This window comes from Sinocyclocheilus anshuiensis, unplaced genomic scaffold (assembly GCF_001515605.1).
Source record: "Sinocyclocheilus anshuiensis isolate Anshui unplaced genomic scaffold, SAMN03320099.WGS_v1.1 scaffold330, whole genome shotgun sequence".
In the NCBI taxonomy this organism is placed as follows: domain Eukaryota; kingdom Metazoa; phylum Chordata; class Actinopteri; order Cypriniformes; family Cyprinidae; genus Sinocyclocheilus; species Sinocyclocheilus anshuiensis.
Genome location: NW_015547689.1, coordinates 3,556,030 through 3,570,015, shown reverse-complemented (window position 1 = coordinate 3,570,015; position 13,986 = coordinate 3,556,030). Strand labels below are relative to the sequence as shown.

Below are 13,986 nucleotides of genomic sequence, written 5' to 3'. Positions count from 1 at the left end.
ATTTATGTTCTTCACAACAAAACAAAACAAAAATCAATATAATCTTTATTTCTAGGTGAAATGTCCCATAATAATATTAATAATAATAATAGTATATTTAAAGTAAAGTGTTTATTCATGCAATTTTCAATCATTTGTAATTTATTTTTCAATGCCATGCTAACAGTTGTTTATGCAATTTGCAATCATGAATATATTTATTTCTGATTAATCATAATGTTCATCCGAGACAGTTTCCCATTTTAAGCTTTTTACTGATTAATAATAAACTACATTCATTCACTTTTTAAAATAATTTTTGCCATGTATTATTCCTCCATGCCATGCTAATTCTAATTATTCATAAATGTGATCATTTGGATATTGCTTTACTTCTTAATTTATTTAATTTTTATTTGATTTATTATTACATGCATCAGTCCTGTGTTGTATGTAAATGGTTAACTGATCCCACAAAGGTGAAAGAGGTCACTGAAAACCATCAATAAGCAATTAAAAGCTCATTAACTGTTGACTTAAAGATGTCAGTTGCAGTCTTTTGACAGGCAGTACTAAAGTGTTAATACAACCTATTCTTAGCTCTCTCTCTCTCTCTCTTCCTCTAGCATTTAATCTTTCCCGTTTTATCTCCTCTCTAACATTCAGTCGTTCCACTGGGCCTCATTTGTTCACCATCTTGCATTACTTCCTCTCCTCAAATTCACAGCCAACGCCCAGCTTCTGCAGTACTGCAGTCTTTCCTTTTCCAAAAGTCTCACCCCTCCTCTTGATCACTCTGTAGTTATCTGCAGTGAGGAGGAGGAGGGAGAGAAAGAGAGATGCCGTGAGGAAGAGCACACCTCACGACTCATGCTGCTGCAACACACCCAAGGATCACAGCGACAGTCTGGCAGTTCATCACAATTCATTCTACCAACAGTCACTCAGGCACTTAGAGTCTTGTACATTTACACAGGAATGCAATTCATAACTCACATGCTCTCTCTCTCTCTTGCTTGCATGACTGTCCTCCCTCCGGCCTCTCATTAATCAGAGCTCTCTAACCCACTGCCCTCTCACAGGAGAAACAGCATGAAGACCTAGGATGGGAAAAAAAAAAAAAAAAAAACTCTTGGGACCTATTGTAAGCTGGCCCATCACATCGCAACAGATTTTTCACATAAAGAACCAAGTATTTTAGTATAAATGATACACTGTTACAGTATTTGTTCATGATTTGAATTTAGTTTTTTTTAAAGCTTTTTAGCTTTATTTGGTTTAATTTTAAATTAAATTTAAAGTTATTTTATATATTACTTTATAGATAATAGTTTTAGTGAAAAATAACAGCACTCTCTTTTTTACACACACGTGTATATGTGACTGTATTCTGGAAATAAAAGGTATTTAAGAGAAAATATTTCAATGTATATTAACCAAATCCTGCTGGGTGACTGCACTTAAATTGTCAAGCTCAGTAGTACACATTTAAATCTATTTATTTGGTGATTTTACTGACTTCATTAACTTGACATGACATATGTCTGACTTTTTTTCACATAGTAGTTTTGACAGGTGGCCTACAATTATAAGAAGACGCCATATGATCAGTCCAACCTGGGATGCACTGAACTTGAGAGTAACTGAGGACCTCTTTCAGATTGGGCCTAAATTCAATCACCAAAATAAAGAGCCTTCAATGGAATGGAAAATCGCTCAAGATATTTCTGGAGATGTGATTAGAATAGATTGCGCAATTCTTAGAAACTCCTACCTGACAAAGACAACTGTATTAGATTATAGAAGGTTTCTCTGGAAATATAATGAGGTTTCCTATTTAAGAACAGGAGCATGTCAGAAAAATTCTTGAACGAGTAGGACAAGGTACCATGAGGATATGACCGAGCAGAAACTAATGCAGTGTCAACAACATTCAGATGTCCAATAAGCAAAATACTATATTTAGAAGAATAAGATATTTGATGAGCTCAGCATATGAAAGGCTTAATAACAGAGGTCTAATAACAGAGGTCTACAGGTTTAATGGATCAATATATTGTTGTCGAACTGAACAAGCCCATGCAAGGCTAACAAATCTGCTGTAATGTAATGCTGGGTACACGTCGACCATTCGCAGCACTAACATCATCCTGAAGTTGTTCTCAAGGGACGTCGTAATTTAACCTGCATGTGAGCTTCAGCAGATTTCCGAGCAGGATACAAGAGAATCGGTTCGATACGGCCGAGTGAGAGGCTCCAAAACACAGTGGATACGTTACCTCTGTGCAGGTAAGAGTCAGCAAAAACAGAAGCATCTTAATGGGAACGACATGAAATTCTACAGCGTGTACCTGTGCCAGTGACAGACAGCTCACATCCACCATCTCTCACTCCAATAGCAAAAGCACTGCATTAAGGAGAAACAGAGGAAGCAAAGATGAATGTCTGACTGATGCAGCATTTTACACACAAAAGGAAATTATTCCTTTTCTTGACAGGAAATGTGGTTGCAATATTGAGTTTTTGACTCTGGCTGCAAGTCTCATATATGTTTTGTGTTTTGTGCCAAATGAATGCTTTGACTGATGCCATGGGGTTACTGCTGCATAGTCTCATTTTCCAACCTATTACTTATGACAACAGGCAGTTTCATCATGATATAAATGATAATTGTCTCAACACATTTCTGTCCTTATTTGTTACAGACAGCAGCTGTAGACTTATATGTAACTCACTTAGAATGATTTTATTTCTCATAATGGATTCCTGAATAGATTTATTATTAATACAATAAATGTTAACTATGATGCTCCAATTATATGCTCTTAATTAGATTAATTAGATGCACCAAAATGTTAATTACTGACGTTATGTTTCTTTAAAATGGTCATTGTTTTTATTTTTATAATAAGAAAGAAATCAAAATTTGGAGTATAATCGCTTTATGTATCCCCAAATTGTAAGTCGCTTTGGATAAAAGCGTCTGCTAAATGACTAAATGTAAAAATGTAATGCAAATGATCATCCTGGTGCAATGGCCCTCATGCTAAAATTCAAAAGGCAGCTAGGACTATATATTTTCATGTAGAAAGACCAAAAATTATAAATATGCGTAAAATATGAATAATACGTAGTAATGCACTGATAGATGTATTATTTATTTAAATATTTTTTATTATTATTTTGAAACTATTTTATCACAAATTATATTTTATTATTTTAAGTTACGTTATTCTATTTTATTTGTTTATTTAGTTTAGTTTAGTTAGTTTAATATTATTTTTATCATATTTATTTATTTTATTTATTTCACGCAATCTTCTCACTTGCCTTCAATTAACTGATCACTGACCATTCCAAAGTGGATTTAAGGAAAGGACGTAATACAATGGACTCTATACTATGTTTGGAGGCTAACAAATCTGCTGTAATGTAATGCTGGGTACACGTCGACCATTCGCAGCACTAACATCATCCTGAAGTTGTTCTCAAGGGACGTCGTAATTTAACCTGCATGTGAGCTTCAGCAGATTTCCGAGCAGGATACAAGAGAATCGGTTCGATACGGCCGAGTGAGAGGCTCCAAAACACAGTGGATACGTTACCTCTGTGCAGGTAAGAGTCAGCAAAAACAGAAGCATCTTAATGGGAACGACATGAAATTCTACAGCGTGTACCTGTGCCAGTGACAGACAGCTCACATCCACCATCTCTCACTCCAATAGCAAAAGCACTGCATTAAGGAGAAACAGAGGAAGCAAAGATGAATGTCTGACTGATGCAGCATTTTACACACAAAAGGAAATTATTCCTTTTCTTGACAGGAAATGTGGTTGCAATATTGAGTTTTTGACTCTGGCTGCAAGTCTCATATATGTTTTGTGTTTTGTGCCAAATGAATGCTTTGACTGATGCCATGGGGTTACTGCTGCATAGTCTCATTTTCCAACCTATTACTTATGACAACAGGCAGTTTCATCATGATATAAATGATAATTGTCTCAACACATTTCTGTCCTTATTTGTTACAGACAGCAGCTGTAGACTTATATGTAACTCACTTAGAATGATTTTATTTCTCATAATGGATTCCTGAATAGATTTATTATTAATACAATAAATGTTAACTATGATGCTCCAATTATATGCTCTTAATTAGATTAATTAGATGCACCAAAATGTTAATTACTGACGTTATGTTTCTTTAAAATGGTCATTGTTTTTATTTTTATAATAAGAAAGAAATCAAAATTTGGAGTATTAGAAAATGTAATTCGAAATAAAGTCAAGTGCCATGTTTAAGCCTTTTCACTGACACGTTGAGAAGGAAGTTTAACAGACCATTCAGGTTCCACTCTTCGTATTTGTGTCCTGTGCTGCCCTCTAGCGCTGAAAGCATTATTATTATTATTATTATTATTATATTCCTAATATGAGGAAAGATTATTTATCGTTGATTAAATAATAGATTAATTTAAATATTTATTTATTTATTATATCTTAAAATAACCCCTATACTTTTATGTCATATTTTACTGTTCTTCAATAAATAGTTCAACTGTTTTTATAGACAATTTATACATATTTTGTAATTATACAGGGCTAAGCCATAATATTTCTTAGATTTTTATTTTTTTTTGAAGATGTTTATTTTTCAAGATTTCAAGTAGTCCAATGTGCTCTAAACGGAATCATCAAAAGAAATGTAGGAAGCTGTAATTCGGATACATTCGTGACAGAGCAGGTCTCTGACACTCTCTGAAGTTTTGAGATCGTAAAACTTCCTGAAAGCGTATAAATGAAAGGCCCAGAGAGGGGAAAATATGTTTTCTATTCTATCTACTTGTTTTTCATTGTGTGTGTGTGTGTATAGCAATCTTACTAGCACTTCAGTGGATAGAAGAAATACAACCAACAAAGGCAGTGATATGTACAGATTCTCTTTCAGCACTAAACAGTTTGTCAAGTGGAAATTCATTAGCAAGACAAGACATGATAAATGAAGTAATGCAGAGTCTTTTTAGAATAAGACAGTATGGACTTCTGGTAAATTTCGTGTGGGTACCATCACATATAGGTGTGAAAGGAAATGAGGAGGCTGATCATTTGGCTAAACAGGCATTAAATCATTCACAAATAAACACTGAAGCGGCATTAAGTAAAACAGAAATAAAAGGGATAATAGCGAAAGAAATACAGGAAATATGGCAGAATGAATGGAAAGAAGGAACAAAAGTTAGACATTTACACTGCATACAAGAAAAAGTTGGTTCAGAGAGAAGAAGATTTGGAAACAGGAAAGAGGACGTTATAATTGCAAGAATGCGTATTGGTCATTGTTTATTAAATCAGTGCTTACATAGAATAGGAAAACATGAAAATGGAAATTGTGACAAATGTGGGTTAACAGAAACTGTAGAACATGTACTTATAAAATGTGAGGCTTATGAAAGAGAACGTTTCCAACTAAGTCAAGCTTTAAGGTATCTGGAAATAAATGATCTGTCACTCCAGGTTTTGTTAGGCGATGGATCTAAGCAATCAGGAATATATCGCGAATTAGTTATTTATTTAAAGGAAACAGGATGATTAATAGGATTTAGGATACCGGTTTTTTATTTTTTATTTAATAATATATATATTTTTTTGTTTGTTTTTTTAATAAGGTAGCTCTTGTTTCTAAAGTTCCTATTCATTGTGCGCTTCACACTCCTTTCCAGTAGGTGCACCTTTTAAGTTGGTTTGCCAACCGCCATTAAATCCTAAAAGAAGAAGAAGAAGAAGAAGAACTGATCACTGATCCACTGGGCGGCGCTACTAATTTATCAAAGCGCCCGTTTCTACAGCTGACATTCCATGAAGAAGCCAGAATGGATTTGATCTCCCAGAATGCCTTTCACTTCCTCTTCCCTTCCGCGGCCTGAGAACGTAAGTACCCATAAGCATCCCATTGCAGCGATGTTCGAAATAATCCCTTTTGTATCACCATCATCACAAGTTTTTATGTCGAAATAACACATCGACCTATTTACTTGGGTTATAGTTAACGTTTTCAGAGAATATGACTCGTCGTTTAAGCGAAATTTCTAATGTTATTAAACGGTCGGCTGTTCTCGGCGTTGTACAGGGGCTGTTTGTAAATGAATGTCGTTGCATGTGCGAGTTTACCAATTAAAAACGGAACTCTGGATTCTAAAGACGGGAAATATAAATTGTAGCCAGACATGGCAGTTTCTGTCTATGCGTCATGCGGTGCCCATAGTATTTATGCTAGTGTCAGAATGTTTTATTTTTCTGTTCTCCACAGTTGTCTTGTTTGAGTTTGGTGTCTTCTACGCCTGTTCTAACCATCCGGCGTCATTCATTTTCTCTAGATCTCTGAAAATGGTCCGCTACTCACTCGACCCAGAGAACCCGACTAAATGTGAGTTGGCAGCTACGTTTTTAACCATATGGCTGCTCTGTATTGAACCTGTGGTAATTGTTTTTGTGTTCTGCAGCATGCAAGTCGAGGGGCTCCAACCTTCGTGTTCACTTCAAGGTAAGAATGAACCCGCTCATGCTACAGTCTAAAGCAGGGATGTCCAGTCCTGCTCCTGGGAGGCTGGTGTCCTGCAGAGTTTACCTGAAACCCAATTAAAAGCACCTGAACTAGCTAATCAAGTTCTTACCAGGCATATTAGAAACTTTCAGCCATATTAGAAACTTTCAGCCATGTTTAATTAGGGTCGGAGCTAGACTCTGCAGGACATGGCCCTCCAGGACTGAGTTTGGACACCCCTGATCTAAAGGCTTGTCAAGATGCTGACATTCAGTGATGCGTCTGGAGTACAGCCTTGTTTATAAAACTATATTCTGAATTAATTTTCTCCATAGGAATGTAAAAATTCTCACTTGTAATTTATGACCAAACTAACTAATTCTGAGATTAATCAAATTAGAAGCTTTGTTTTGGAGCAAAAAAGTTTTATATATTGGGTTTTGAGGGAACTATGCACCAAAAACTCTTAGTTCACAGTCATTTGTTTAAAAATATGCAATAAGTACATACAATTTTTTTTAAAAAATCAAATATTTGCAAGTGTTGTATTGAGGCTGACTTGATTTGCATCCTTTGCAATGCTTCATTATAGTGCTGATTCAGTGACCACATGATGCTGTTTGTTGGTAAATTCCAATAGCTACTTCAATTATGGAAGTGTAGTTCTTCACTGGGAATTTTTTTTTTTTTTTTTTGCAATCACACTTATGGTTTGTCGTTGTTTAACCTCAGAACTCATGGAGAGAATGAATGAGGTTTTTATTTAATGGTACTCACCTTCTGCACTCTATATCTGGATAGAATTGCTTGTAGGATAAGCAGATGTTGCAAATGTACATTGTGGCTGCAATAATAACCAACCTTTGAAGTATTTGTGAAAAGGGTTAAGTATTTTCTGAGTAGCCACATTTCTAGTTTGTAAAGTAATGGAGGCTGGTTTACTTGGTGATCTGTTATTAAGTGTTGTCTTGATGTTTGGTCCTCAGAACACCCGTGAGACCGCCCAGGCCATCAAAGGCATGCACATCCGCAAGGCTAACAAGTACCTGAAGGATGTTATGGTTAAGCACCAGTGTGTGCCCTTCCGTCGTTACAACGGTGGTGTTGGTCGTTGTGCTCAGGTGAGGTTTTGTCCGGTTTTAAAGCTGCCTTTTAAAACCATTGTCCATGTTGTTGTGATGACCATCTTAGGACACCTTTGGAATTCACCATGAAAACACCTCTTTGTCTGAGCAACATGTACACTATTATTCAAAAGTTTGGGTTTGGTTCAAAAAAAAAATCATGCTCACCAAGGCTGCATTTATTTGATCAAAAATACAGTAAAACAGCAATATTGTGAAATTATTAGTTCAAACATTTGCTCAAACATTTTTGATCATTTTAACATATCCTTGTTTAAAAAATAAGTATTAATTTCTTAACTTACTGACCCCAAACTCTAGAATGAGAGTGTTGCTCAAATTAAGATAGCTTAAGCTTACTTGTGATGTTTTCCATTTTTAGGCCAAACAGCATGACTGGACTCAGGGACGTTGGCCTAAGAAAAGTGCTGAGTTCCTGCTCCACATGCTGAAGAACGCAGAAAGCAATGCTGAGCTCAAGGTAAGACTGTATGAGCCGTTACACTATGAATGAATATTTGTTAGAATTAGACAGCATTGTTGCCTCTGTGTATGATTTAAAACTAGCTTGCATGAATGTAGCTTTCACATCCGTACGGGCTTTATATCATCCCACATTGTGATCTTGTAGGGTTTGGATGTGGACTCTCTGGTGATCGAGCACATCCAGGTGAACAAGGCTCCAAAGATGCGCAGGCGTACTTACCGTGCGCACGGACGCATCAACCCCTACATGAGCTCCCCATGCCACATCGAAATGATCCTCACTGAGAAAGAGCAGATTGTTCCCAAACCAGAGGAAGAGGTTTCTCAGAAGAAAAAGGTATGGACATTAATGTTCTTCTAAAGAGAAAAAAAAAACTACAAACTGTACACTTGGCTGTAGTGATGACATCTTAGGACACCTTTGGATTAATGATGAAAAGAATTGTTTTCTGAGCAGCCGTTGTGCATTAAATGTGTGGAGGACTTGATATCTTAGTAGCTGCTGTTGGTGAGTGCTCTAACCAATTATATATATATTTTTTGTCTTCACAGGTTTCTCAGAAGAAACTGAAGAAGCAGAAACTTATGGCTCGGGAGTAAATGTAAATAAAGTCCAACATTCGTACTACAGAATGACTCTGCTCCTTTTTTTGTGATTTATTTATTGACTTTGGGTATATTGCCTGAAAGATAACAAGTAAGCTTGTGCTAAAAACCACTGTCGTTTTAAAAGAAAATTTGGTAGAACAGAAATGTCAAAAAAATAAATAAATAGAAATCTATTTACTAGTGGGTCTAATAAGCAGTGCGAAAGGTGGTTGCTTTATTTGGTTTAAAACGGTCTTTACAGTCCGTGATCCTCTTTATCATTGAGAACTTTTGAGTGTGCTCTGACAAGATGTCTCATGGTGCTTCTCTTGGTGGTTAAAGATCAGAGTTTGTGATGATAAAACCTTGAGTTTAGGTGGTTAATAAAGGGAGTCTTCATACATTTAATACATCCTTTCTTGTCCAATTAAATATGTTGACAAACCATGCAAACAGCAAAGTCAACCGGAGTATACATGAGGGATATGTATGGTAATATATATTATATAAAATAAAAATTCACTGTTTCTTTTTATATATCTATATAAATCTCTATGTATAGGCAATATGCATACAACATTTTTAGGAGGCTGGGTGAAATTAGGTTTTGGCTATAAACTAATTTTGGTGTTTAAAGCAGCACTATGTAACTTTTGGCGCTCTAGCGTTTAATAAACAGAACTGCACACATCCCGCGGAAGAACATTCCAACCGGAGCTACTTCTCTAAGTTTGTCTATGGTGTTTCACGCAGGTATGTGTTACTCCGCAGCGGTGACGACCCGACCAGGCTACAATAGTCCAAATAAGTACTTATAAGTGTATCGTAGTGATTCGGAATAAGACAAAAACGCGGTTTGGAAGATGAATTCATGATGTACTCGCTCATTATATACATGTTGCAAATTTTGAACACAGAAAAAGTTACATAGTGCTGCTTTAAGTTTTGCCCCTCTAAGCATTTTGTTTCTACAGTATAGTGTTAGATTCACCAGTAGAGGGCAATGTAGCACTGCGAATCTGCTCCTCATCTTACAGGTTCTTTGTGTTTGTTTTTGGGGTTATTTATACTACCCATAAGGAATTTAGTAGTCTAATTTCTAATCTTAACATAGTATAAATATTAAAACTATCAAAAACTGATAGTTTTTGTAAACTTGTGTGGAAAATATGTGCATGTGAGTGTATTATGTACACAGTAAATGTGCACATGAGTGCATATGTATATGTATGTATTTCTAATGCAACAAGGGGCTTAGTTGCTACATTCTGTTATATGCTATTTCACCTTTTGGCCACTAGGTGCAGCATCACGTTGCACTTTGCGTAAGGCTGGTGGTTTTATTGTAGAAAAAAAGGATACACTATGACGCAAAAATAGTTTGCATTTTATTGTCTTGCATAACTTTTTTGATATATATAAATAATATTCCGTAACTTCAAATCAGCCTCTTTTTAATGGACTAAACTGTTGGTTGTGTGTTGTAAATTAGGTAGTCCAAATCTCTTGATATACTGTAGATACAGCCTGCTGTGGCTGGCATAGCCTATATACAGAGGCAGAAACACAGAACCTGCAGAAGAATGCAGCTGTGAGTTTCTAATATTTCACGTTTATTCAATTGGCATTTAGTTTTTTTTCAGACGAAACCAAACAATACAAAAACCAATACATTTGAGAAAAGTGGCAGAAAGGGTTTTGATGAGGAGGTAGGAAAAATATTCACCTTAGTTCTCAAAGTTGAAGTAAATTTATTCAAGCTTTATCATTCTGTGATTGTATTGTGATTCATCTGTGGAGTGTTTAAACCCTGTGTCCACAGAGACTTTTAAGCTCATAAAATATCCGACTGCCTCACATGACCGGCACGCATGCAGATGCCCCTTTATATAAGAAATAGATCTCAATTTTACTAAATTGATTTTGTCCCCTTGTTGTATTTAATGGCGGGTCGGATGGCAGCTCTGTTAATGTGCAAATGAGAACCAATGAGGACAGACTCCTAAATTCAGCAGACACTCAGCTGACACGGGTCACGTCACTGCCGGCCTTAGCCAATCACATCCCACCGAGCCCCTCTACTTTCCCAGGCACGCTCTCAAAGTTTTGACTTTTTGCAGCAAAAGACAGCAGGTTGATGAAAATGTTTTATTATCTTCCAGATCTTCATGTGAACTACCCAGAAAGACTCTCTTTTTATTTATAGATTTCAAAAACACTCTCATTGAAAGGACACCGCTCTGTTGTAGGCTATCATGGCATATTTGCAAGAACTGAAAGAAGGGAATGGATTTTGCCAGAGGAGATGGGTATGAAGCTTCGGTATAGCTGATTGGGATTTTTTAGAGAAAAGTTTTTTTTTCTTCTTCTAAAGGCTTGAGTATTTTTTGTTTTTTTCCTTTCTCTCCGTCATTCGCGGCTGTTCTACGTTTGTTTTTACGTTTTGCTCGGGTCTCCACCGTCTTGCTTCTTGCGCAATATTTAGTTAAAGTTGTAGTTTCTTGGTAATGTTAGCGGTGGGGCAAATGGACGGGTCTCGCCAAAGCGCTTTCCTACTCAATACCCCACCTTTGGCTGCTTTACACAGTATGACCGAAATGAAGACTCCACTTTACCCAGCCTACCCGTTATCTTCCACTGGACCAGCATCCTCCACTTCACCGACAGCTACCTCTCCGAATCCAGGTGGTATCCCGGTCTCGTCCCCGGGGATCAAAATATCCACTGGATTTTCGACTTTCGGTGCTCAGTGCTCAATCGCCACACCTCACGGAATAAACGACATCCTCAGTCGACCCTCGATGTTCACCGGAGCGGCGGCGGCGGCATCTTCTCCCGCTGGAATCTTGTCTGGACTGCCCCGTTTCAGCAGCCTGAGCCCTCCGCCACCTCCAGGGCTGTATTTCAGCCCCAGTGCCGCGGCCGTGGCGGTGGCTCGCTATCCGAAACCTCTGACAGACCTTCCAGGCAGAACCCCGATATTCTGGCCTGGAGTTATGCAAAGCCCTCACTGGAGAGACGCCAGATTTGCATGTTCGCCACGTAAGTGCACGATTAACTTTCTTGAAGGCTGTTAGCGTTCCAAAATATTACGATAAGCACAAACATATATAGGATGTAGCCTAATAATAAAATTAGCTGAATTTTCAATCTTGCCCTTCACAGATCATAACTCAGTGCTGCTGGACAAAGATGGGAAAAGGAAACACACGCGACCAACGTTTTCCGGGCAGCAAATATTTGCCCTGGAGAAAACATTCGAGCAAACGAAATATTTAGCTGGACCTGAGAGAGCGCGGTTGGCCTACTCTTTAGGAATGACAGAGAGCCAAGTCAAGGTAAGACAGTCCTAATAGTTTGTGTATGACAATGAAAAATCTCGACTGACTCGATTCTTTATTATCATTAATCCATGGAACGTATAAAGAGAATTAGATGTGGGATCGGCCTAGTAAATGTGTTTATTCAAACCTTCCTATATATCTCTTTAATTGACAACTTTTATAGGCTATACAACTATTTATTTCTCTACATCAGGTTATTCAAATTTAACGCAACGACCAAATGCGACTTAATGTCGGCCTATTGTTTTCATCCATATCAAAGTTATTCACGCATTATTAGATTTTGTTTAAAAAATTGCAACGTGCACCACTGTAATTGTTTATTGCAATTATTGCAATAAAACAATTTAATTTCATACAGAAACCTGTTCGATTTTGATTTCTGTTAAAATATTTTATTTATTCTCACTGCAGTTGGTTAGGCTATAGGCTATTACAGATAGGCTATTTAACTCTTAAACTCTTTAACTCTTAAATAAATAACTCAAGTTATTTGTTTATTTATTTATTATATCAGCTTTTTCAAGTTAGGCAGGAAAAATCTGTTTCTCATGGTGAGAAACAGATTTTGTTAAATGTTTCTGGGCGAAATTTTTTATGAATTCCCATTTATTATTTTTGATGGAGATAAATCATTATTTCTCTGTGGATTCAAATACGTTTTTAACTCATTTTCATTGTAAAGGTGTGGTTTCAAAACCGAAGAACAAAATGGAGAAAACGGCACGCGGCTGAAATGGCCTCGGCGAAGAAAAAACAAGATTCAGAGACCGAAAGGCTGAAAGGGGCTTCGGAAAATGAAGACGACGACGACGACTACAACAAACCTTTAGATCCAAATTCGGACGATGAAAAAATAACGCAGTTACTGAAAAAACACAAACCAAATTCAGCTCTTATCATTCACACGTCGGAAAACGAGAGCTCATAAAATGGAAACGGGAAATGGGTTGTCAAATCCTTCAAGAAGTGTCAAAAAATAATGTAGGCTACTGTTTTTTTCACCAAGTTTGGGCTCTGGTTTGAGAGGAAGGATGCAAATCAGAGGAATATGCACTATTGGTGGAGCTGAACGTGCATCTGTGTCTGCAATAGACACGTTTCAACACATAGACAACGGTACTTTTTTTGTAAATTAACGGCGTGAGTTGTATCGCATAGGAATTATATTACTGTGAATATTTATGTGTAAAATATTTTGAATAGTAAACATGGCAGAATTCGTTAATTTCACTTCAGTTAAATTTTTGGTTTAGGCTTTGTGATTTGCATTTTCATATCATTAATTTGTATAGGTGCTGATCACCCTGAGTTTTTTTTCTCTTTCTATGGGTGTAAGTTGCCTCAGCTCTTTGATTCTTAAAAATAATCAACAATGGAAACATCTGAGCGACAGCCTAAATTGAGGCTCAGTCAAGAGATTGATCTGGCCATAACACGTGTAAATAAACAAACAAACACCTAACCATATATTTGTAATATAAAGCATAGTGTTCGTTTCCCAGTGTTAGGATGTTTCTTTCATTTTTTTCATGATTAATTTATAATATTTTAACTTTGTAACAGTGTTTGAATCCTGCAAAATGCGCCTTGCAGGTTCGTGTGTATTGCACTTTTATTTAATAAAATGTTAAACATATGGGATATTTTTCTTTTTGTTATTATTAAATAGAATATAAATATTTTGTGTATAAATTACAACGACGTTTTCAAGCATTAATAATAATGCTTGCTGATGAGTGAGTGATCAGTTTTGAAACCGTCTTTCGCTTCGGTAAGAAGCTAGGCCTATCACTTAACTAAAGAGTTATCAACATGGCAGCGCTTATTCAAAGACATTTTAATATTTTGTATTATTATGATTACCTATTATTATTATTATTGTTATTAGCTTATTATTCGTTTTATATTTTTTAATTTCAGT

At 36.5% G+C, this 13,986-nt stretch overlaps 2 protein-coding genes across 3 annotated transcripts; both read left to right on the top strand.

Annotated features, from left to right (window-relative positions):
• The first annotated feature begins 5,830 nt into the window (after positions 1-5,830).
• Positions 5,831-8,760, top strand: LOC107703598 (60S ribosomal protein L17). 2 transcript variants are annotated; one of them, XM_016506287.1, is made up of 7 exons: positions 5,831-5,907; positions 6,354-6,403; positions 6,480-6,520; positions 7,507-7,641; positions 8,027-8,125; positions 8,276-8,467; positions 8,683-8,760. In XM_016506287.1, exons 2-7 carry the CDS (start codon positions 6,364-6,366, stop codon positions 8,728-8,730), a joined length of 555 nt encoding a protein of 184 aa, XP_016361773.1. In that variant the 5' UTR covers positions 5,831-5,907; positions 6,354-6,363; the 3' UTR covers positions 8,731-8,760. The 2 variants fall into 2 exon arrangements, with proteins under 2 accessions (XP_016361773.1, XP_016361774.1); XM_016506288.1 differs by lacking the exon at positions 5,831-5,907 and having other exon boundaries at positions 6,335-6,403.
• A 2,023-nt stretch (positions 8,761-10,783) lies between these two features.
• Positions 10,784-13,275, top strand: LOC107703597 (homeobox protein Nkx-6.1-like). Its single transcript, XM_016506285.1, has 3 exons — positions 10,784-11,760; positions 11,884-12,056; positions 12,748-13,275. Exons 1-3 carry the CDS (start codon positions 11,226-11,228, stop codon positions 12,991-12,993), a joined length of 954 nt encoding a protein of 317 aa, XP_016361771.1. The 5' UTR covers positions 10,784-11,225; the 3' UTR covers positions 12,994-13,275.
• The last annotated feature ends 711 nt before the right edge of the window (positions 13,276-13,986 follow it).